Source organism: Lissotriton vulgaris, chromosome 12 (genome assembly GCF_964263255.1).
Source record: "Lissotriton vulgaris chromosome 12, aLisVul1.2, whole genome shotgun sequence".
Taxonomy (NCBI): domain Eukaryota; kingdom Metazoa; phylum Chordata; class Amphibia; order Caudata; family Salamandridae; genus Lissotriton; species Lissotriton vulgaris.
The window spans coordinates 607,939,750-607,962,768 of record NC_141700.1 but is presented as its reverse complement, the minus strand read 5'-3'; the positions used below and the strand labels follow the sequence as shown (position 1 = coordinate 607,962,768).

Here is a 23,019-nt window from a genome sequence, read left to right as displayed (position 1 = left end):
GTTAGCACTGTTGTGGAACTACATTGCCAGAAGTCTGTGGCTCTGTGGTTGTGTGAGTCGAATTGTTCTGCTATATTGCTAGTCATAGTATTTTTTTTCTTAACACAGGATGATGTTTTCCCAGGCCAGCGGCTTCTTTTTGGGAACATCTAGTTACTCATGTTTTGTCTTAGCCTTACACGTAGGCTTCGGGAAGACATTTCCCTTACCTCAGCCTTTCTAAAAAGTAATGTGGGACCCTTCAATGTAGCTATCCATTGACACAAGGCTCCGGCGTAAACTCTTGAAGTAAGGGCACTGCTTTCCAGAAGCCACACTTCTAAGCCTACAGTAACACAAGTCACAGATAGACAACCCTACAGAGTAGTGTCAAAAGTACCAGAAGGAAAATGCTTCAAAAAACATAAACATATGGTTAGAGTTCAAGTCTGGAGGGTGGGACCAGCTTACATCAAAGTCATCATGCATTTTTTTTGTGAACAGATTTTATTGAGTTTCAGTTCAGCAATCAAAAAGTTGTTGTTACATGAATATACATTCCCTCCCCTTCCACTGATAACACACGGTTCCAAATCTCCAATAATATCTCGCTATTGAGGATTCCAGTCCAGCATATCCCTGGGATTACAATAATAATCAACTGCGTATAATCAACCCACCAATCCCATGGTAGCAATCATCCCTCTTCACATTCTATATTAACAACTAAACAAATGAATACTCCCTCCCCATTCTCCCCACCCCCCTCCCCGTCACCGGTGTGCACTTCAATTATGACAAATCTAGAGATGAGGTCTGTAATAACAGTAGGTCAGGATGTTCCATCGTGGGTCTACAGCTACCCCTGTGCCCCCTCGTCTCCCTGTTCCACCTCCTCCCCGGATGAAGGGGTAATCAGCGTCTGAAATAGATCTTCCAAAGCTCTCGCCACTTCTATAGCCTTTTCATTCTTCTGTCGGATCGCCATCTGATAACGAACCGCTCCTTCACTACTAGCCCACTTAAGCAGCTCCCCCCTCCATCTCCTACCACTGGAACCTCTTTTGATTTCCAGCGCATCGTAATTTCCCTTTTTGCTAACACTAGGCCCATATCTACAAACTTACTAGTCACCTTCGTCTTGGGGGTATGAGGAAAACAGTGTAGTATGCATGTAGCCATATCAAAAACCAGCTGGCGCTCCGTAATTAGGTTTAAGAGATCACCCATTTCAGTCCAATATGTCCCCAAGACCGGGCACCCCCACACCATATGCTCCAAGTCCCCCCCCACTGCAGCACATCTAGGACACATCACATTTTTAGCATTATAATATTCCATGATCTTACCCGGTGTCAAATAGGCTCTATGTATAATAAAGAAATGTACCAGTTGGAACCAGGCGTTTCTGGTTCCCTTCCACGCCCTACGCTGTATGTGCCCCCATGTGGCCTCTGGTATGGGCTTTCCAATACTCACTTCCCATTTTAGGCGCAGCTCGTCCAATGGGGCTAAGCCTTCGTTCAGCATCCTCGAATATAAGCATGTAACTGCTTTGAACGTACCAGCCGCCATTATCACATACTGGCACGCCATCGTAGTTTTAGGTTCGGTCAATCCCACTTTCCAATGTTTCTGTATCGCACGCGTTAGGGCCGCATGTATCAAGAAATCTCCCCCGGGGAGATCAAACCTCTCCTGCAGTACCTGATAAGTCAACAGCTCCCCATCTTCGTATAAGTCCCCCAGTACTTGGATTCCTGCCTGCTCCCAGTCCCTCAACGAGGACCAGTCACCTCCATGCAGCAATGCCGTCAGCATCCCCAGTGGTCTCTCCGGCACGTAAGGGTGCTGCACGCCTGCCCTCCGCTGAGACCTGTTCCAACACAATCTCAGTGTTTTTTCCTCCAATGTAAGGTCTCTGAAGTCCAGCCTCTGCTGCAGTGCTATGAAGGACAGGACATGTCTCGGGATTCCTCCCCCTCTGGCAGAGTCAGGGCCCCTGAACTCCAAGGCCACCGCCTGTGTAAAGACCTGTAGCTGCGCTGCTATATAATACAATTCAAATCAAAGTCATCATGCATGGAACTAATCTTTAGTTGCAGGATATAGAAGCTTGCAGTGCAGGAGTAGTCTGGCCTGAAACTGAAGAATATAGAGTCAGGAATTATTGGAACAACATTAACATGAAGTCTGCAACCAGAATCAAACAAAGGCACAAAGCAGAGCTAGAACATTTGAGAAAAGAACCCAGCACCAGAATGTAAGGGCATCCACAATGGATTGATCACAATCTCAGCCTAAGAATGGGTTCACTGAGCAGTGGAATTTTGGGTGCCTTCAGTATGGACGCTGAGAAAGGTGTGAGTAGAAGGATCCAGAAAGGCACAAAGTTTCTCCTGCGCAGAATCACGGGGCAGGGCCTCAGAGCCACATTCAGGAGTATCACGAAGTGCAAAAGCAAGTAAAACAAGTTCTCAACTATTCTGAAGAACCATGGCACAGTGGGTTGCACATGTAGGACTGAAAAAGCACATTATTTAGTTTGATGTACACAACACATTATTTTTTAAAGATCCAACACATTCTGTCCCTCTCCTTCTCAAAGAACAGGAGACATTCAAGAAAGTGTCCAGAGTAAACGCAATCTGGGCTAATCTAAACTATTTCCCTGGGGTAGGTTGAGAGATATTGATGGCCATTGTCTCCAAATTCTGGGGACAGATTGGGAAACCAAATACTTTAGACTCCTGGGTATACAGAATGCAAACCATAAAATAGCCCCGTACATGCTTGATATTGATAATTTTGGAACACGCTACCTTTATCGTGCATGGGAAGGACATCAAGAACTAACATGATCTTGTCAGGGATTTAAAATCTGGTAGATGGTAGAAGATTAACCACAAACCTCTACTCCGCGATGATACAGGATAGGGAAGGTGACACAGAACAGACGGGAGAAAGATGGTCATGTAAATGACCAGAACCCCTGAATGATTCTGACTAGAAGAAAGCCTGTGAAAAGGGTAAATAAATCCCTCCTACTGCACATTTTAAACAAATCCAATTTCATTACATACATAAAGCTTATATCGCCTCTAACAAACTACAGCTGAGGGTTGTATGATGGAAGCCCGCAGGCATTTACCCCGCATGCCTTTACCACGCAGTCAGTACCCCGCGTGCGATATTACCATGCGTTACTTTAGCACGAAAGTCATTACAATGACTTGCTTTAGGGGGTGTTGGACTTTGGAATAGTATAAATTACTATTACAACTCAATTCTACACAACAGTAGGAAGGTGTTGGACTTAAAAATCCAACACCAGTCCAACAACACTACCCATACAGCAAGTCATTGTAACGACTTGCATGCTAAAGTAATTTGTGATAATGTCGTATGCAGGGTACCAACCTCATTGTAAAGTATGGTCATGGTTAAGACTACGGGGTAAATTATGTTTCCCCAGCTGATCTATCCAGTTAATGTCTGTTTGTGGTAGGTGAGGGGCGTTAGTCGCTGACTTCCTACACATGACATGGGACTGCCCACGTGTAGCCGAGTTCTGAGACAGTAGATGTTTTACCTACAGCAATAGGTACCCTATCTATAAAGTGTATGAAGCAATGCTTATTAGGGAGTTTCCCTACTAAGAAAGAAATACGAAATGAAAATAAGATTGGTATCTCTGGACACGGTCCTAGCAAAAGATGAACAGCTATACATTGGGCGTGCACCTGTGACCAGCAAATCTAACAGTGGAAAAAGGACCGGGTAAAATGGGATAAGAAGTAGTAAAATGTATAGAACTCCAAACAATAAGCAACTTTGAGAAAGAAACATACAGCACAGTGCTGACTTATACTAATTTAGAATATAGAAATAAAGCACAAGAATACAGGCTGGAACAAAGGTAAATGGGGAGAGAAATACTTTATGATTCTTTATAAACAATATATTGTGGATTGAAATGTACGTATGCTGTTGAAAAGCATTAAAACATGTTTTCAAATAACTATTCAGGGAGAAAAAGAATGCAGAATGAGATCATACCAAACCAGAGTTACTCAGCACCAGGAGGAGAGTTCGGAACCAGGCATCAAATAAGACTCAAAAAGGGCAACTAAACATATATTTCACCAAGCCAAACACATCACAGACTCTAGCACCAGCATTCCTTAACAGTACCGAAGGACTGCAGTATAACTGCCTTTCCTAAGCGAGAATCAAAAGAAGTTGTGCACAACCTCAGCAGAACACCATTTACCTCTGCTAATCGCAAAGCTGTGCGCAAATATCACAGAATGTTCCAACTATCCGCCACACATGCATGCGAAAACTAGCAAACGTCAGAAAAACACATTTCTGCACCTTTTAAACTCCAATGGCAATTTAAAAATGACCTAAACTGGACCGTATGACAGTATATTGAGGCTTTTAATGTCACCTACCGAAATACTGCATGCACTACATCTCCTGCCACAAACATCGTAAGGATAAATATAGCATTTCTATTCTTAATCCTGCATCTATTTAGCTAGTCTTGACTTGCGATGCAGTGTTCAGGTCTAATTAGTACCTTAACTGCTATAAAAAAAACTCTCAAATAAATTTGGTATGACACCCTGGTATATTATGCATGTTACTCTTCAGATCCAGGCCTTTAATCAAACACATTTAAGAGACCCTTATAATTAAAGGAGTCAGAAGATGCCACAAGTGACACTGTTTATTACTAGGCCATGGCTCATTAGCCCTTTAGCTAAAGGAAAAGAATTAGTCAAAAAACTACAAGCATGGCATTGTTAGACAGGTAAACAAATACTGAGCTAGGCTGCTGACTAATGAGCTAAATGTTGCATGTACAGTCATGCCAGCAATCAGCGTCTGCAAGTCATTGCCTTTTTTGCTGAGTGTGAAAGCAGTCATGTACTCTGAATGCACATGCACACCCATATGTCATTCGTAGCTGTATATATGGCTGGCCCAAACATGGCAGCTAATCTTCAATATATTGTGGTATTACTTGCTTTATAGAGAATGGATGTAAATGTATATTTGAATTGTTGATAATTCTTAGGAAACAAAAAAGTGATGGATGGATTGCTTGCAAAAGTCTCTGCCATTGGAATTCACTGGGCACCTCCATCCAGTCCACGTTATTTTGTCCGCTGCACCACTTCAGCAGGGAACCCTAACTATATGTCACTCTTTTTTTAACTTATCTTTTTATGAGCAACAAAATTACATATAAAGCTTAAATAAGCACTGTAAAGTACCTTATATTCATTATCCTAGACACTTCAGACCACCCCCTTTCCAGCTCCCCTCATCCCTCCCCGATAGCCGTATCATGACCCAAAGAAATTGCTTTAAACTACCAATTCCCTGGGGCGTTGGGAGCTGGGCCGTCACAGATGTTACCTCTGTATTCATTCCAGTGTCCCCAAAGTTTTACCAATTTGTGGGGGGAACCTAGACCTTTATACACCATTCTCTCAGCTTGCATGCACCAGACCATGCCACGTTTCCACTCACCTCACAACCTAGCCACATTTCTCTTCGCCACCGCCTCGCCCTAGAGTAATCCATATCCGCTGCATAAGGAGCAAGTCTGTTTACTCCCAGATATTCAAGGGACACCATTTCGCCCAACTGTGAGGGGTGCCCACACACTTCGCTACAACAGGCAATCACTGCCACCCAGAAGCCCTGTAACTTTGGGCAGTCCCAAATCATATGAAAAAGGTACTGGTATGGCCACAGCATTTTCAGCACTTAGCAGTCAGTGCCCTGTCCATTTTAATCAGCCTGGTGTGAGCGTAGTAGTTGCGGTGGAGGATCTTCAATTGGACTAATCAAAACCCTGACCGCATGACCACTTCCCGGGGGAATGCCAGGGCCCTCTGCCCAATCATCGTCATCTATGTCACCAAGGTCTCTAACGCAACGCTTCCTCAGTAGTGTCAGTGCGTCCAATATGTTGTTGAGTAACTTCCAGTATGTGAGTGATGTGGCTTTGCAAGGCATGTATTCATCAAGCGACCTGTCCTTTAAGGGCGAAGACTCTGAGAGCACGGTTCCCTTTGGAAGCGCCGCTCTCAGGGCATGACGCACCTGTATGTAGCGGTATGTTTCGGTTGGTGCTAGTTGGTAATCACGTTGTAGATAGGCAAGGGGGATAATATCATCCTGATTCTACAAGTCACCCACCAGGGAGAGTGTAAAAAGGTCTCATTTATCATAGCCTGGCAAACGTCCTAGTGTGCTGTGTGCTGCTGTGTCCCATGGGAGGTAGCCTGTGTGATCCTCCCCTTCCAGCCCAAGGCCAGAGTGGCTGTTCCAGAGGTTCACCACTGTTGCAGTGGGACCATGAGGTTTGAGGTTTCGAGGCGTACCATAGAGAGATGGGTTTCATCCCCAGCCTATCCATCCGGAAGGCCAGTTCTTTTGCGGAGCAAAAAACTCACCCATTAATGGTGGTCAGCTGTGCTGCCCAATAATCCTTCTGGATGTCTGGTAGTGCCACTCCCCAATCATACCACCCCCTCGTTAATTTGTGTTGCGCAATTCAAGCAGGGGCCCCCGTCCCAGAGCAAAGCCCTGATCTTGCTCTCAATTTTCTTAAAATATTAAGTGTGGATCAGGTTTGGGTAATTTTATGAGACAAAAAGAAAATGGGGCAAGGACATAATTTTAAATAGTGATGCTCTGCCCAGGAGCGACAGCGGGAGAGACCTCCAGTGTTGGACATTGCTTATGTAAGTCAGTCTGGGTCCTGCTTCAAGTTCCCACGCTGAACAGAAACAGAAGAAACCACAGACCAGTTCAAACCTTCATAGGCTCTTCACTGCTGCTTGTATTCTTGATGCATCAAGCACAGTTAACATGTCTGGGAATGCTTAATTAGGGTTGATACTGGTCTTAGGCTTAAGGTTAAAGCAGGGGGACTACACATGCTAGATTGCGGTTAACCCCTGTAGTCAAAGTGCATCTCAATGGGAGTATCAAAGGTTCTGTGCCTGTATCCTCTTAGTGACCAGTTGCAACTTAGAGTTTCAGTTTGCAGAATTAGCAACAGGAATGCGGGCCCACAGGATCCAATGGGTCAACTGTCGGAACAAGTAAGCTAGACTTTTGGGCCAGCGTCTGACTGCATCACCTTCGGAAGCATAAACAGTAGGAGCATGTTTCCAATGGTTCCATAATCAAAAAAAGTGGCCTCAACCAATGAGACACTAACTTAAGATCCTTGATAAGAAGGAAAAGTTTCTGAATCTCTATCAGGCTGGAAATGGTCAGCTATATCTCCCTTAATTTTTTCGGTGCTCATGACGAGCTCAGCTCGTCATGAGGCACAGTGGCGCTGTGCTCAGGACGTGCTCAGCTCGTCATAAACGCCGTGGAACCCCCACGCAGGGATAATGGTGTGCTGGGCGTTCCATTAAACGGGCGTGGTCATGACGAGCTCAGCTCAGCTCGTCATGAGCACAGCGCCACCGTGCAGCATGACGAGCCGAGCTCGTCGCAAGCACCGCGGCGCGCGGCCCCCTCCCCCGCGCACCGGGGGAATTAGCCCCACGGTGAAGGTGTTAAGCTATCGATTGTCTGGGATGGGAGTGGGACAATTTAGGCTCACCACACTCACAGTGATCGAATGCTCACTGGAAACGTTCTTGGGTAATTTGTGGCCAGCTAGCCTGTAAAGTCCTCATTGTTCCTCAAGACAACCCCTACACAGGCTAACTCCTCTATGAATTGTTTTTTGGTCTTCCTAATCAAGATCTTGCTTCTACTTACACTGGGCGTTGAGTACGACTCGCAGTCCATTTCAAATATCTCTGTACTGCATTACTACAAAGTTACGTCTTAAAGTCCTGATAAATTAAAATCACTGACTCAAGGGAAAGGAGAAGCCATTGGAGGTTCAAATGGTCAGTGATCTACCTTTAAAATGTAACCACTCCTCCAATCCAGTTAGAGTGCATCTTCCTAGACTTAATTCCTTCTGCACCTTTGCAGAGAAGTAAGAAGGGCGGTCGCAAAACAGTCACTGGAAATTGAACAGTCTGAGACATACCAGTATCTCTCAGCCAACACCTTGTACTACCAGTTCACCAACATATCTTCAGATTCCCTGAGATGAATTCCATACGCATAGCTTACAGGATTCCACAGACATAAGGAGGGGCAAGGAAAATTGAAGGTGGACCACCATTTCGTAAACCAATCATCAAATATTCCTTAGCAGACCTTACATTCAGCGCATGCTCTCTCAGTAACCCAACTGACCAGACACACTCACCATTCATGGAAGGAAAGGCCCAGGTAATGGGAACTGCAGGGTTTTTCCATGGCAGAGCTGATAGGCCTTCACCTTCAACTGTGCAAGTAAAACATCCTGTGCCTCTATCTGACCCCCACATATCTGTGCTTCTTTCTGTGTGAGAGTGACAATGGGTGAGTTAAGGTTTCAGTGGTAATTCTAACCATAACTAATTATTTTCAGTAGTTTCTGTTTTTCAGGTCTCAACCATAAAGTCCCTCACCACTTTCACGAAATTATTTAAATTTTATAATAATAAACATAATTAAATAATTGAAAATAATTATTTGTAAATTAAGTTAAATAGGACATGCCACGGGTGATCATGATTACTACATCTCCTATGTCTACAAACACACAAAAACCATAATCTACTACATTTTGGTTGAATGGTGGCATTTTTCTTTAGGGTGAGCCTCATCCTCTCTGGGTCTCAGATATTACAACCCAGCCCCCATTGCTCCAGCAAACTTTGTGTACAATAGACTTTGTGAACCCAAAGCAGCAGGGACATCTTAAGGATTTTGGAGGCCCTGGGCCAAACATGTTTTGGGGCCCCTGTTCGGAACAGCTTTGAATTTACAAACCAATTTCAGCTTTTCATACCCTCACTGGCCAGGCTAACGACACTGCCACTTTTAGACTGGTCCAAGTTCTAAAAGTGTTTCCATCTAATACCTAGGGATATTGATGTGTGTTTTCAATATTGTAATCTAGCAGCAGCTCACTAAGATTGCAAATCATTTCTGCAACCCACTGCCATTCCTCATATGTGAGGTTCAGTTTAGATCTAAAAGAACTTTTTCTATAGATATTGATTGGTGCTGAGAAATAAACACAACATTTCTCTGCAACATGTCTGTAATAGACTCCCACACATTACCTGAATCAAACATAAATTAGGGATAAATGGTATTTAAAACAATCTATGCCTACAAAATCATTCAAGGTCACCAGAACAGGACTGTGTGGAGAAATGAGCCAGATCTATTGTGGGGCCCCCTGCAAGGCTGTGGCCCTGAGCCAGAGCCCAATTTGCCCAAGCCTTAAAACGACTCTGAATGCAGAAAACATTAGCGCTACCTTAGCTAATCAGATATGGAATGGTTCTCAAATGTCATATCACCGTAACCCATCAGATGTCCTTGGTGTTTTCAAACCTGTTCGCAAACTCTAAAGGTAAAGAAGGTATGTTGTTTTGCTGAGTCCACACCATATGCCTGATTCACAAAGGTTACTTACACTTTTGAATAATTTCCACTTTTGAGTAAGTTTACTACTTTTGACTATTCACAAAATCCGAGTGTAAGTTAACACTAAAAAATCACAGTAGTAAGCCCAGCATCACACATAGCCAACCACTGGAACTGCAACAGCCTCCCACTGAAAATAATGGAGGTAGAGAATTACAAATAAACTCACATAGGAAATAATATAAAAAGAAATTACATTTTTAAATAGCAAAAACATAAATACAATTTAATATTTAAAAATATAAAAAGAGTGCACGTTTATTATAGAAACTGGAATTTTGTGCTGTTGTGTCACCGCGTTTTGTTCCCTTTACTAGAGGCTGGTTTTCGGCTCTGACAGTGCACTGAAGCCTGTTAACCAGGCGCCAGTGCTCTTCCCTTAAAATAAGTAAAGTCTAATTGTAACTAAGTTGGCATGGACTTTAGCACCCATGTAAGCCCCTAGTACCTGGTACCCCTGGCACATGTACTAAAGAGGGTCCACAAGGGCTGTCTTATGCCACTCTAAGGGACCCACACAAACATTGCATGCTGGCTGCCATTGCAGACTGCGTGTCATGAGTGAAAACATGACAGGGCACCTTCGCTGTGTGCCATGTCAAAGTCACTGCATGTAATATATGTAAGTCACTCCTACAGCAGGCCTTGTAGCCCTAAGGCAGAGTGCATTATGTTACATGTGAGGACACATCTTCATGAGCAGATATGCCCCTCTGCTGTCTAGTTCAATTGCTAGATAGTACAAGTGAACAGGGAAGCCATCTTAAGTATATGTACTGGGTCCTGGTCAACACGAGTTCCTCCAGCTACATGATGGCTTCACTGAAACCTATGGTCTTTGGTATCAAACATCATGCCTTAATAAATCTGTACTGATGCCAATACTAGAGTAATTAAGACATGCACTCAGAGGGTACCTTAGAGGTGCCCCCTGAGAATATACTAGTCTTCTAGTTTTCTGGCTGACTGGATCTTTCCAGCCTGCCATCACAGAAGCATTTTGTACCCCCTGCAGATGAGATCCCACGCTCTCAGGAGGTCAGGAATAAAGTCTGCTTTGGCAAGAGGTGTTATCACCTCCTCCAGCAGGATGGATAGTTAATCTGCATACCAAGGCCAGGGACTTCAAAGCCCCTGCCACCTTTGATATGCGTCTCTGGATTCCCCCAGACCTTGGAAATGCCACCCCCTCCCCGAGGCCCATTTGGCACCAGGACAGGTGAACAAATTAGCAATGCAAGGAGGCATGGTGCACTGCCAGGCCAGTCACACCCCTAAGGTGGGCTGCCTGATGTGCTCCGTGAAAAAAGGGCTCCACCATCTTGTTTATGGTAGAATTAGGAACTCTGGGACAGGGTTATGCTCACTCCCCATAGAAAGTGGTCATATAGGGAGTGGGTGTAGTGACCCCAAGGGTAAGTAGCCCATTGACTAATAACCTTCACTCCAATTAACACCCCTAAATTGAGTATTTAGGTGACTCCATGACACCAGGAAATCAGATACACCTGACAAGAAAAGAAGAAAAACAAGAAGAGCAAAAGAAGCAAGAACTGCAGACTACTTCGGGACTTTGGCGCCAAAGCCTGCCTGCCTACCTGCCCCTGTCCCGACAATATGACTCGTCCTGCAGATGTGCATTCTCCAAAAACCTCAAAGGGCCTCCTGCACTTTGCCAAGCTGTCAGCATGTCCCTTGAAGTGGATTTGTTTCAAATGTGCATTTTACAGGGACACAATGCTATTTCATGGTAATGATATAATTCCATTGAAATATACATTTCATCCAATGGGAAAAGAAGAGAGCAATGTTTCATTGTAGAGCCTAGAAGATGCGGTGCAGCAGTAGTGGGAATACCCACAATCTAGTGATGTTTATTGCATCTATGGAATTATGCCACGTCCTGACGAGGTGCTGTTGCAGACTCATGACACTCTTCAATGCTCAAACAGTTTTCCATATCAGTTGTTCATTCCTGCTGACCATGTACAAATGTTGGTTTATCTGTTCTTTTAACCTGTTTTTTTTTCAGGACAGCATGCACTGACAACCTCCATCTTGGTAGAATTTAAAAGTGCACCACAGTAGGAGTAACAGGTTCTCCATTTCACCTTTCTTGATCGGGTATCAATAAATTGGCAGTTTCTGGGACAGAATAGCCGTGTGAAATTTGGAATCCTATCTGATAGGCCATTTTTATTCAGAGGCGTACAAATTGCTTCGGCAAAAGGTTCTATTGTAGGTTTCATTTAGTGAAAGATGGAAACGTCTAGAGGTAAGTTTGTTTATGTTTCCTTGCGAATAGGGAGAGTACCCAACTCTCTAATTCATCTAGAATTCCATTAACAGATGCAAAGGAAGGTATTGTACAATAGGATATACACACACGTCTAAGTGGAGTGAATAAATACACATTTAGTTGAAATAAAGAAGGAAAGGGTGTGTTTCCTGAAGATGAGGGGGACTGATTGTATCCTGAGTGGAGGCAGGAGGAGGTTCCATAGATTGGTTACAGCATGAGTGAAGGCTTGTTTTAGTAAAAGATGTTCCTAGCGCCAATGTTTCCAGTTGAACATTTTCTTTGCTCTGTTGTGTGCTCAGTCCTCTAGTCCTCTGGAGAAGGTGAACAGTATTGCCAGATTAGGTGAGGCCCTGTGCGTTAGACAGCAAATATTACATTTCATTCTGGCTTGGATCCGGAGCCAGTAACATTTCTTCCACACTGGAGAAATATTTTTGAATTTCTCTTTGTAGAGATAGGTTGGGTTTTTGAATTGACACATTTGGGACAAACGTCATTCTGGCTAGTACCCTTGATTTGTTCTTAATTACTTTCCTTTAAAAATAAAAAATCTTTGTTAGAGCCAGGTTACCAGCCCTATTGTAAAGGACGTTGCTAGGCCGGGAACAACTAGGTTTCCATTGTCCTTTTTGGCACCGCAAAGAATTCCAGTGGCCGTATAATGCATAGTATCCCATAAGGGTGGACCGGGCCTGTGCTCCCACGTTGTGTTCCCCGGGATACTACTGTATTATGGAAGGGGCCACAGCCATTTGTGCAACCCGTTCTGTAATACTGATCGAGCTGGTGCACATGTAGTACTGGTACTATCTTGAGATGGCGTTCCCTCAATGAGGGAATCACTTTGCCTCTGCATCAGTGCATAGGCAAACAGGCCCTTAGGAGATGCACTGATCCTGTGCCACAAAGCTGAGGGCAGCCTTCTGGGAAGGGGAAAAGTGAGACCTCATAGACCCCATGACATCCCAGTGCAGGAGGGTGCAGTCACTCACTGCACCTCCTGCAGGGAGATCTCTAGCCCCTCTTTAAAGTGCAGGCTGGTTGCCACCTGCAGAGTGAAACACACAGCGGCTTCAAAGCGACCACTCTGTATCTCACTGAATGCGCTACCTAGAGGGCTGTGCAAGTTTTGCAGCTGTCTTTGGGGCAGCACATTCATGATAATAAGGCGCACTATCCTGGCAGAGGCGGCCTTAGGCATGTGCAAGCTGTGCACCTGCACAGGGCCACCAAACCCCAGGGGGCCACCATGCCAATATATATCCTTAATATAATAATCGTCTGAGGATGGATACATATTTGTGTGGCGGCCCCAGGCAGAGATTTGGCGGCTCTGTTCCACTTCCAAACACCCTGGCCCCCCTCTTCACTGGCCTCCACTCTCCGCCCCGCCCGGACCCCCTCTTCCGGGGCCCCCAACCTACGCTCCCTGCCCAGGGCCGCCATGAGTCTGCTCCAGGTGCACTTTTTGAAACGTGGGCCATGCAGCAAACTTAGACAGCCCACCCTATGTATAATACGGGTCCAGGTTTGTTCCAGGTTTGGGAACAGTTGCCCAATGTCAAAGGCTCCTAATAAGTTGCTCCTTTTTTCAAAATCAATGTTCCCTACTATGCTGTTGATTTCTTTGATACGTTTACCATCTGTGGACATCAGTTCAAAGAAAGGCTTAAAAAAATTCTACATAGATAGAAAGGAGATCAGGAAAGTGGTTAAGAGCTGAGACATTTGGGTCAATCCCCATGATCAAGTGATATAGCTTCATCAGAAAATGGTTCTCCATTCCTCCGCCATGGCTTGTGCAACCAGAGGGGAGATTAAATCTGCTGTCTTCTGAAGGGTTATGCACAGGACTTCATACCTGGCACCTCTGCGAAATAAATATTTGATTGCTGTTTCATATTTATCAGTGCCTCTAACAACTATTAATCGATCTTAACTGAGATGTTGTGTAAATCATGCTAGCCATATGACTCCAACATTTCTACTGCAGACCAGATCCGTGATGACGTGTGTATGCTGATATGGTCCCAAACTGGAGGCACTTGCTTAGTGAGAGCCTTTTCCTACACAGAACCACCTATGTTACCAATATCGACCGACAGGGACCCCAGAGACGATTGCCCTGACTTCAAGCACGGTTTAGTGAAGCATTCACCTTGGAGATTCAGGCACCCCTGTCTAAAATCCAACTATTAAAAGTGTTACAGTTTCTATGTACTTACCAGAACTAATAAACTTGAAGACTAACTATATGGAACTCAACAAAATTCATCTGCATCCACTGCCTGCTATCAATTTGTTCTGCTGCTGAGTCATTTTTTATTACTTTAAGTCAAGAAATTCTTATTTTTTAAATCCTGAGAATTGTGGTTCATGTGGTGCCAGTGTACTTTTTCCATGTTTTTTTCGGTCTTAATGTGGATTTTACTTTTGACTATTACAGGGTTGGATCAAACTATCAAAGCTGGAAAGCAGACTGACAAGTGTCACTTCCTTCGATGAGCTTTCAACCCCGTCATAGAACCCATCGTTCTACTCTAACTTCTGCACTACATTGCCCAGGGCACTAGAGTACACAAAGGAAGTAAATCACATGTGTAGAGTGTGGAAACGTCAAGCGGGATAAGAGACGCGTAAGAGCATTGTGGGCAGCAGCATCCATCCCTCCAGAGACAACACATTTGAGGGTCGCTCTGGCACCTTGGAACAATCAACACTAAAGCATGTGTGGCCATTGAGATCAATAGCCCAGAGCAAAGACGCTGTGTCCGATAATAACTTGTAATGTCTTTCTGTGTCCACAATCTAACTCAGGAGGCCGATCATGCAACCCCAGAGAGGTCTCTTAATACGACAGCGGTCTCCAGGAGTTTTCATGATGAGACCTTCAACCCAGACAATAGCAATTTTGCCTCAGTATGTACCTTCTGCTGCTGCAGTCTACTCTGTTGGGCCACCGTGGTGCTGCTAATGGTCTCTCTTGCTTTTGCTATCATCGTTGGAAACGCCATTACGCTTGTCATCTTTCTACGAACACGACAGTTCCGTACACCGCAGGTGTACCTGAAAGGTAAGAGTCTTGACGGCATCACTAGAAAGGATCTTGGGGTTATTCACTGGGCTACTCAAAAACAAGCACAGCTCTTTGTTGACAGAAAGATGATCAGAACCATGTTTGGAATGAAGTGAAGAAGTCGCAAGTGAAGGCTCAGTATTAGCAACTGTTGAGTTGCATGCAGCACATGGCCAGTCAGAGTATTTAATAATTGCAAACACACTGCTACATTGAAGCTAAAGGGTACCACAGAGGGTTATGAAGAATAGCCAAGAACCCAGTGGTGGAAACATGTTAATTACGCCATACCCTGCCCCATTTCTTTTAGTAAGCAATAATGATGGATACAACGTTTCAGAGGTGGAGACACGGAAGCCAAAGCTCAGAGGGGGGACGGGGAGGTGCCGCCTTATTCAGAATAAGGGTTACAAAGTAACTATTGACATGAATGTGGGAAAAGCAGCTTGGCAAGGAAACCCAAAAACAGCTATTGGGAAGGGGGCAGTCACAAAGATGTTGCTGTGACTTCCTCTTGCACTCCTGGATTACTTCTGAGTTCCAGTTGCTAGTCTGGAGTAGTACAGGAGTAAGTCTCATCTGTTCATAGCAACATCTTTGTGAATTGGCTCCAATATGTTCATAAAATACATACAATCATTGTACTACTGTAGGGTTGTGAATGGAGGAGCAGGCTTGCCATCTGCTTTGAGGTGGAACTTTGCTGATGAGGTGTGTACTGTGGAAGAACAGGCTAGTCATCTATGCAGTGTGCAGTAAATTGTGCAATCTATGAGGGCAGGCTAGTCCTCTGCCGCATGCCTTACTTTATCTATGTGAATGAAGTGAGCCTTGGGGGGTGGGACAGTCTAGTGATCTGCTGGGAAGGGTCACTCCACTTAGCGGTTGCACACTCGAGAGAAGTATATTGATTGTTCATTAGCATTAGTGACAGTAAACCGAACGCGTCATTCTACCTGTAGAAGGGGGTATAACAGAATCAGTCAGGGCCGGACTGGAGCAGCAACCAGCCCTGGCAGGTTGCTGTTCGACCGGCCCTGGGAGCGGGAGGGGGACAGGGGAGTGGGTGAGTAGCCACAAAGCACTGCTTCCGCTTTTCTTACAGGGGGCCGATATTGCAGCACTGCTGCAAAACGGGTCCCATTTAAGAAAATCGCCCGCGACCATAAAACCAGACTCCACCCCTCTGGCCCACTGGGGAAATGCCCGGTGCCCACTACGACCAGTGTGGCCCTGAAGTCAGTATAATAGTATCTTTTTTATTTTGAGTTTTATAAAGCGCTAGCTAGACTCAAAGGTATCAGAGAGCTTTACATGTTATGTGAAAATGTTTACAGGAGGTACATGAGGGGATTCATAAGAGTCATAGTTAAACAATATAGCATTAAGTGGTTATAAAGTCACACAAGTATAACACAGGGATGCGTTGAGGAATGGCATCGGGACAGAATAGGAAAATTAAATCGTCATGCTTTCATCTTGAAGACACTCGTCAAAGAGGGAAACATAGGATATCTTGTGTGCGTGTTGAAGTAGTTGTTGAGGAGTGGAAATGTAATCGCTTTTTAAAAAAACAGCAAGAATACAGCAGACAGACTTCTTTGTAGCATGCAGCAAGCACATTCTGGCATGGACTGTGTTATCATTCCCCTCCAAAAACTTTAAAAAACATTTTGTCAGCCTTAAAGCACCTTCTTCCATGCCCATTCCCCCATTCTGACTCATAAATGTCTTATTAGTCTATTAAACAAAAAACAAGAGGTTTTAGTATACTATTATCCATCTACATATGAACACAGGGTATAGGACCGGGATGCAGAGAACAGATAGAGATACACACTGACAGCTACGAATAAAGGGAAAAGAAATGTAAGTCTATCTAAATGGGGATTAAGGAGAGGGGATGTATAAGGACCCACCTATGGACACATGGTGAAGGTATAAGGGACTTTGGATGGAGAGAGAGAGACAAGGCATGCCCGAAAATGTATGTATGGCCAGATTATGGAATGTGCAAAGATCGACACAAAGATGGACACACAAAGGTTGTGTAAGGCTCTACAGATGATGGATATTACTAATATTATTGCTGGTACCTGCAAGTTCTGTATTTTCCTTCCAAGGTGGGAAAAGCTCTCCTATTCATTACTAACATTTTGCCATCCAAGCATTATATATCTGTTTTTGTAGAACAATCACAATTTCATGGTCGGACAGGTGTGATGCTAAGTGATGTGAGATGCATGTTGAGATAGAGGCACTGTAGTTTGATGTGATGATCTGAGGAGATGTGTGTATCAGAGTAAAGTGGAGTTAAGCGTATCATAAGCTACTGTGCATGATGGTATAATCTGCTATGTTACAGCTGTGTTGTTCGGTGTGGAATGGTAGTCTTCGGCAACAATGGATATCACTGATATCATTTGCTGAAAAATATATAACTGTGAGGCTACATAACCTCATGCAGTAAATTACATATTGAATGAAAATCACAACAGGCCACCACAGTCATGGGTGAAAAAAGACATTTATATCTGCAAATTTCAATAAACTGTATAAAAACACAATTACAAATTTGAAGTCAATGCAATCAGGGCTGGACTGGGAACGCAAACCGGCCCTGGCAATTGAGTCGGACCCGCCGTGGGTGGGGGAGGGTGGGGGCCTTGGAGGTGCGCGTGGAAAACACTACAGCTGCTTTTGTTACAGAGGGCCCCGGTAACAAAAATACGGCCCCCTAGGGGTCCAAAACCAGCCCCCACCCTAGTGGGCCAGCAGGGAAACGCCTGGTGCCCACTACTGCCAGTCTTGCCCTGAATGCAATGTGTCTCCAGTGCCACAGCCATAACAAGGACAAATGCAAAAATCACAATGTATAAAAGGGTTGATGTATTGGTGACAAGCAACAACAAAGTGCAGTCAACTCGATAAGTAACAAAAAGACAAATGAAGTGTTGAAATTGTGACCTTGGATAATTTGAGAACTCTATGTTGTTGCTGTTGCTGAGCTCTAGAATGGGAGCTCTTCAACAGCACTGACCTCTGTGTGGGTCCTCCAAAGTGCAGGCACGTATTTGCCTCAGCCAAGGGTCAGAGTGAGACGGAAAATAGCCTGGACACCCAAATGAGTGTCCTTAAAAGCAAACCAGGCAGTTCAACCAGTGGCCCATATTTGCACATCGGGGTAGTTCTGAACTGGTAAAGACACTCTGCACAGATGTTTTGCACAGTGCTGAAGGCTGCATGCCTTTGTATTTGCTGCTGGTAATATCTGTGGTAATATCAGGGAAATAAATAGTAAAACAATAAGCCAGGCCCACAAACAGCTAAAAACTGGTCCATACACGCATCTGTCAGACCAGCCCTTCTGGCACTGCCCACATGCCCCATAAGCCAGTGAGACCCTGACCCAGCCTCAAAAGGTCTCCGTGCAGCACCTGGTTCTAAGCCGCCAGTGCATGTGTGACATTGGTGCCACACCGATTTAGTGTTGCTGCTGCAGGTGCTTACATTGTTGAACTCTTTCTCTACTGGCATCCAACTCCTCACACAGGGACTCTCCTTAGCAGGTCGTCCTGGAGGTGATTATTCGAAGCCAACATTTCTTACTAACCTTCACCCCTCACACCCCCTCACCCGCTCCTCTGCTTATTTTCTATGGTAAGATAGTAAGTAAAGGGGAAAGGGAAAATAATGTTAGATGAATGACGGTATTGTAGCATTTATATATTTCTTACTACCTCTGTGTGGGGTGGTAAAGTTAGTAGTGGCCCATCCCCTTGAAAAGTGGAGGGGCAGACCGGAGGAGGGAGGTGGGGGGTGGGGTTGGGAGGTATTCGAGGGATAAAATAATAACAATTTAAAAAAATAATGTTTGCTGCAACGCACACTTCCGAGCACAGGCTCCCAGAATGCACTGGGGCCAATCCTGACACTGCATGAAAGCAGCATCAGGATGGGCCTGAGCGATGGGACTTTGAGCTCCCCGGCAGACTGGGAGCCTGTGCCTGCCTGCTCTCTCCTGCCCCAGCAACGCAGCTGGGTCTGGAGAAGCTTCACTGCACATGAGGATTTGGCTGGCCTGGACCGGCCGGCCAAATCCTCTTGCGCAAAGAAGGGACAAGGGAGTACACTACCACTCTCCACCACAGTGTCATCCCCGAGGACCAGACCGAGTCCTGGGACGGGTCTAGGGAGATTTAAAAAAAATGGGTGCAGAACCGGTTCTATTATTGTTTTATGTTTCGGGTGCTGGCGGGGCAGCACTCCTCCGCCCTAATGGAGGGGCCGCTGCTTGTTGAAGTACTTGTAAAGCACACTACACCCAGGACCAGACTTGAAACCAAAAGCAGTCCCAGTCACTTGCTCCCCTCTAAGTTTCACTTTTCATCCATTCTCTGTCTCTCACTCGTTTCTCCCTCTGGTCCCCTTTCTCTCGCTCTCCACTCCCTGCAATTAACCTCAGGGACCTGGAGAACGTCATAGAGGCATCAGCAGTGGTCCTACAAAAAACAGCCTACTGCAGCTCCAGACCCCCAGGGAAATGGCCGATGGACTAAATGGCCTGTACGCTGTGCAAAGTGTGTGGTTGAAAGTGTGTGGTCCTTATCGTGAGCCTCATGCATGAGTGACCGAAGAGGTGCTTTTGTCTGGTCTTGGGACACTGTGTTGGGGTGTGATGAAGGGGCGTGAGAGACAGAATTGCAGTTTGTGATTTCTAGTGTGCTTGCAGCAGCAGTAGGTTCTGATAGACGAACCATGGAGCTCGTGTTACCCACACCAATAGCTGTTAAGCCTGTGAGTCTGTTCTGTCAGTCCAAAGTCACCTGAGTATGTCCCTTCGGTGTTTGCCTCCTGTGTCCCTCTGCTACTGGTAATCAAGTACGTGCCACCTGCCTTAATGTTTGTGTCTCCTGTTTTAGTGTCTCCTGTTTTATCGGTTCTGTCTCCTGTTTTATCGATTGTGGCTCCTGTTAGTGTGTGAGATTACCCTTTCATACCAAGGGGTGTAAAAGTATCCAGTGCTTAATTTGTTACAATTTAAGTGACAGGGCCCTTGTCAGGATTCCACTGTGGCTTGTATCACCCATTACCGCTGCCAGAGGTGTCACTGAAAGTACCAACACAGCTACCACCCACGACACTCTAAATAGTGTGGCAATTCAGACTATTCCAGGCCCCGCAAAAACTATATGATGCGCTTGGGTGGAAGGTATGAGTAATTTTAATGTATACCGAATTGTTAAACACATGTTGTTGTGCTCATCTTTAAATTAGACAGACAGTGCCACCATGTGGCAGACTGCCGTAAGTGCCAGTGTTAACATTTAAGTGTTGGTGCCAAGCACCAGAAACAACCAGCTCAAATTAGGCACTCCAAGTGACACTGTCTCCAGTTTCTTCATGTTCTTCCACTCTCTGACTCCTCTTTCATCTGTATCTTTCGGCTTTAAACCCACTGTGCCCCTATCCCAAGCTTCTTATCACTTTGTCTGTGTTAGTCTTTCTGTCTCTCTGCGTTTGTGTCGTCCAATATACATATATATTTTTTAATAGTTATTGTTTTTAAAAAGAACAAAGAATACAGAGCGAATCCTCTACCAGGTACATGCTTCAGTGCCATATTATTTCCAAGACCAGGAAACGTGACATGGATGACGTAATCATCTTTAAAAGGGTGCACATTGAGATGTTATCATACTTTCAAAGGACCCATAAACGAGTCCTCTAACCTTCGAGTCGCTATTTTCGTGCCCCTTACCAATGTCATTCCTTTCTCATACACATGCATCTATCTGCCCTAGAGTCAGTGTGCCCCATTAAACAAAAGTGGGAAATCTTCATACATAAAAGTACTCCATACATTTTTTTTCTCCTAACTTTTGTAATGTCTATGATTCTTTGCCTTGCCTATTAATTAACGTTTTGCCTTACCTTACTATGTTACGTTCTGTTCGCATTTATGTACAATTGTATGTTATTAGCTCAACATGTTAGCCAATAGCCTCTCCTATCTCAACGTTCCCCTACTTTGGTCCCCCTTCCATTACTGTGAAGCGCTCTGATACCCTTCGGGGTCATGTTCGCGCTATACAAAACTTTTAAATAAATAAATTCGGGTGCAGGTTTACTACGTTTTTTAGAATTCATAAACATTGTCAGAAAGGTGCTACAGTCTCCGATTTACCAGGGCTCTTTTCACAATGAAATGTAACATTTAAATCAACTGCTATTGCCCCAGCAGGGAATAATACACGGGGGCAGCTAAGAACTGGAGAAAGGCAGCCTACTGTACAAATGCATTTTTTGTTTTTTTTTCTGTCTGGGGAAAGGATTTTTCCCGTACAGAGACCTCTTCCTCTATACCCTCACAGAGTTTCGGGGGAGTTCCTTTCCCTTCACACCTTGTAAATTAGTTTAATCCAGTCACTTTGCTGGAGCAAATCTCAGACCATTTCCAAGGTTGGAAATAGTGGCAGGAGTTTGAAAATGGCAACAAGCCACAAGAGCTTGTGGCCATTCGCCAACTATCAAGGCAAACTTTGCCCTGGTCTGCCCATGTCCCACCCCTCTTCTGGTGTTTACTACTGTGTAATTACATGCAGCTATGTACAATTAGTAGTAAATGAATCTATACCTACTTGGTACGAGGTGGGTGGAGCTGTATGACCCCAGGAATAGACATATGCTGTACTTTAATTAATTCTGGAAGTGCTAATTTCATGGGAGAATTCACTGTCGAAATTCCTCTAATACCGATACCCCTTCCTCTACAAATCAGAAGATTATTCGTCAATACCTAAATGTAAAGCGGGTCCATAATGTAGCAGTGTAGTAAAATGGCAGGCGACTGACCAGTTAGGAATTGTAATTTTACCGTATCTTACTCTCTTGCAGTGTCCTTGGCTCTGGCAGACATCATCGTAGGAATCCTGGTGGTTCCCTTCTCCGTCTACACCGAGATCACCCTCATGGTTAATAGCGCTTCATCTACTCAGAACAATGGCTGCTCCTACAATAAAGGACTTCTGGAGCCATGCATGGTGATTGGCATCATATTCACCGTCTGTACCTTCGTGTCCATCAGCACCATCTTTCTAATGACAGTGGAGCGCTCCGTTGCCATCCTTAGACCACTGCACAAGGACTCCGTGATCACACGACAGCGGACTCTCAGCCTTATTGTCTTCTCCTGGATTTTAAGCTTTCTTCTGGCCATCACACCATTCATCTTCAGTGACGCCTTTACCCTGGAGTACAATATGTGCAGCCGTATGTGTAACTACGCTCTAATTACCAACCAAGCCCCCTCTTGGAATGTTATGTTGCTATTCCCCATATTCGACTTTGCTCTGTTGGGGGCCTCCTTGGTGGTCAATGTCCTCTCCTTCACGACCATCCGGCACTACTCCCACAAACGCAAGTTCCTAGCTGAGGTGGACACCTGCGTAGGCAACCACAGGCCATCCTTCTCGGACATAAAGGCTGCCAAGACCATCAGTATTTTGACCATTGCTTTCACAGCCTCATTTACACCAATCGCAGCCTTCGTGGTTGGCAATGTGGCAGGCTACACATGGTGCACTTTCTCCTTTTTAGCTTTCTGGATCCTGACATCCAACAGTTGCTGCAATGTGATCATCTACAGTGTCAGAGACAAGCGTTTCCGGCATGGGGTGCAGCAACTATTTATACGGACGCCACCAATTGTTTGGGAAAATAACTGAACGTCCACAAGATGGCTTCTTCATGTAGAACTCACTACTTATCGCCTATTGATGATCATTTTTGAAGAGCTTTGATAAGTTCCCAACTTGCAGATCAATGTATTTTAAATAACTGTACCTCCTTAACAAAAGCCATGGTGTACCAATGCTAACCGCTTTCATTGTGGTGGCCCACTCCAGCGCTTCATGTATGCCAATGTTCTGGGATACGCCGACACAATCACCAAGTGCCAAGAAGAATGTGTGTAAAACTATTCACAATCCAAGTAGCAGACAAATAGAAAACTTGATTGTTGGAACAACCTGAGAATCCTGTTCTCTAACAATGGGATAAGGTATTCAATCACAGG

The 23,019-nt window shown here is 44.8% G+C and overlaps 1 protein-coding gene across 1 annotated transcript; it reads left to right on the top strand.

The window, feature by feature from the left end:
* The first annotated feature begins 14,653 nt into the window (after positions 1 to 14,653).
* LOC147677838 (adenosine receptor A2b-like) lies at positions 14,654 to 22,795 on the top strand. The gene is made up of 2 exons (XM_086946509.1): positions 14,654 to 14,939; positions 21,840 to 22,795. The coding sequence occupies exons 1-2, from the start codon at positions 14,654 to 14,656 to the stop codon at positions 22,667 to 22,669; spliced, it is 1,116 nt and encodes a 371-aa protein (XP_086802635.1). The 3' UTR covers positions 22,670 to 22,795.
* Positions 22,796 to 23,019: the final 224 nt, after the last annotated feature.

Coding starts and splice junctions, on each gene's coding strand:
- LOC147677838 (XM_086946509.1), top strand. CDS start 14,654: ATGTCTTTCTGTGTCCACAATCTAACTCAGGAGGCCGATCATGCAACC. Junction 14,940..21,839: donor ACCGCAGGTGTACCTGAAAG/GTAAGAGTCTTG, acceptor ACTCTCTTGCAG/TGTCCTTGGCTCTGGCAGAC.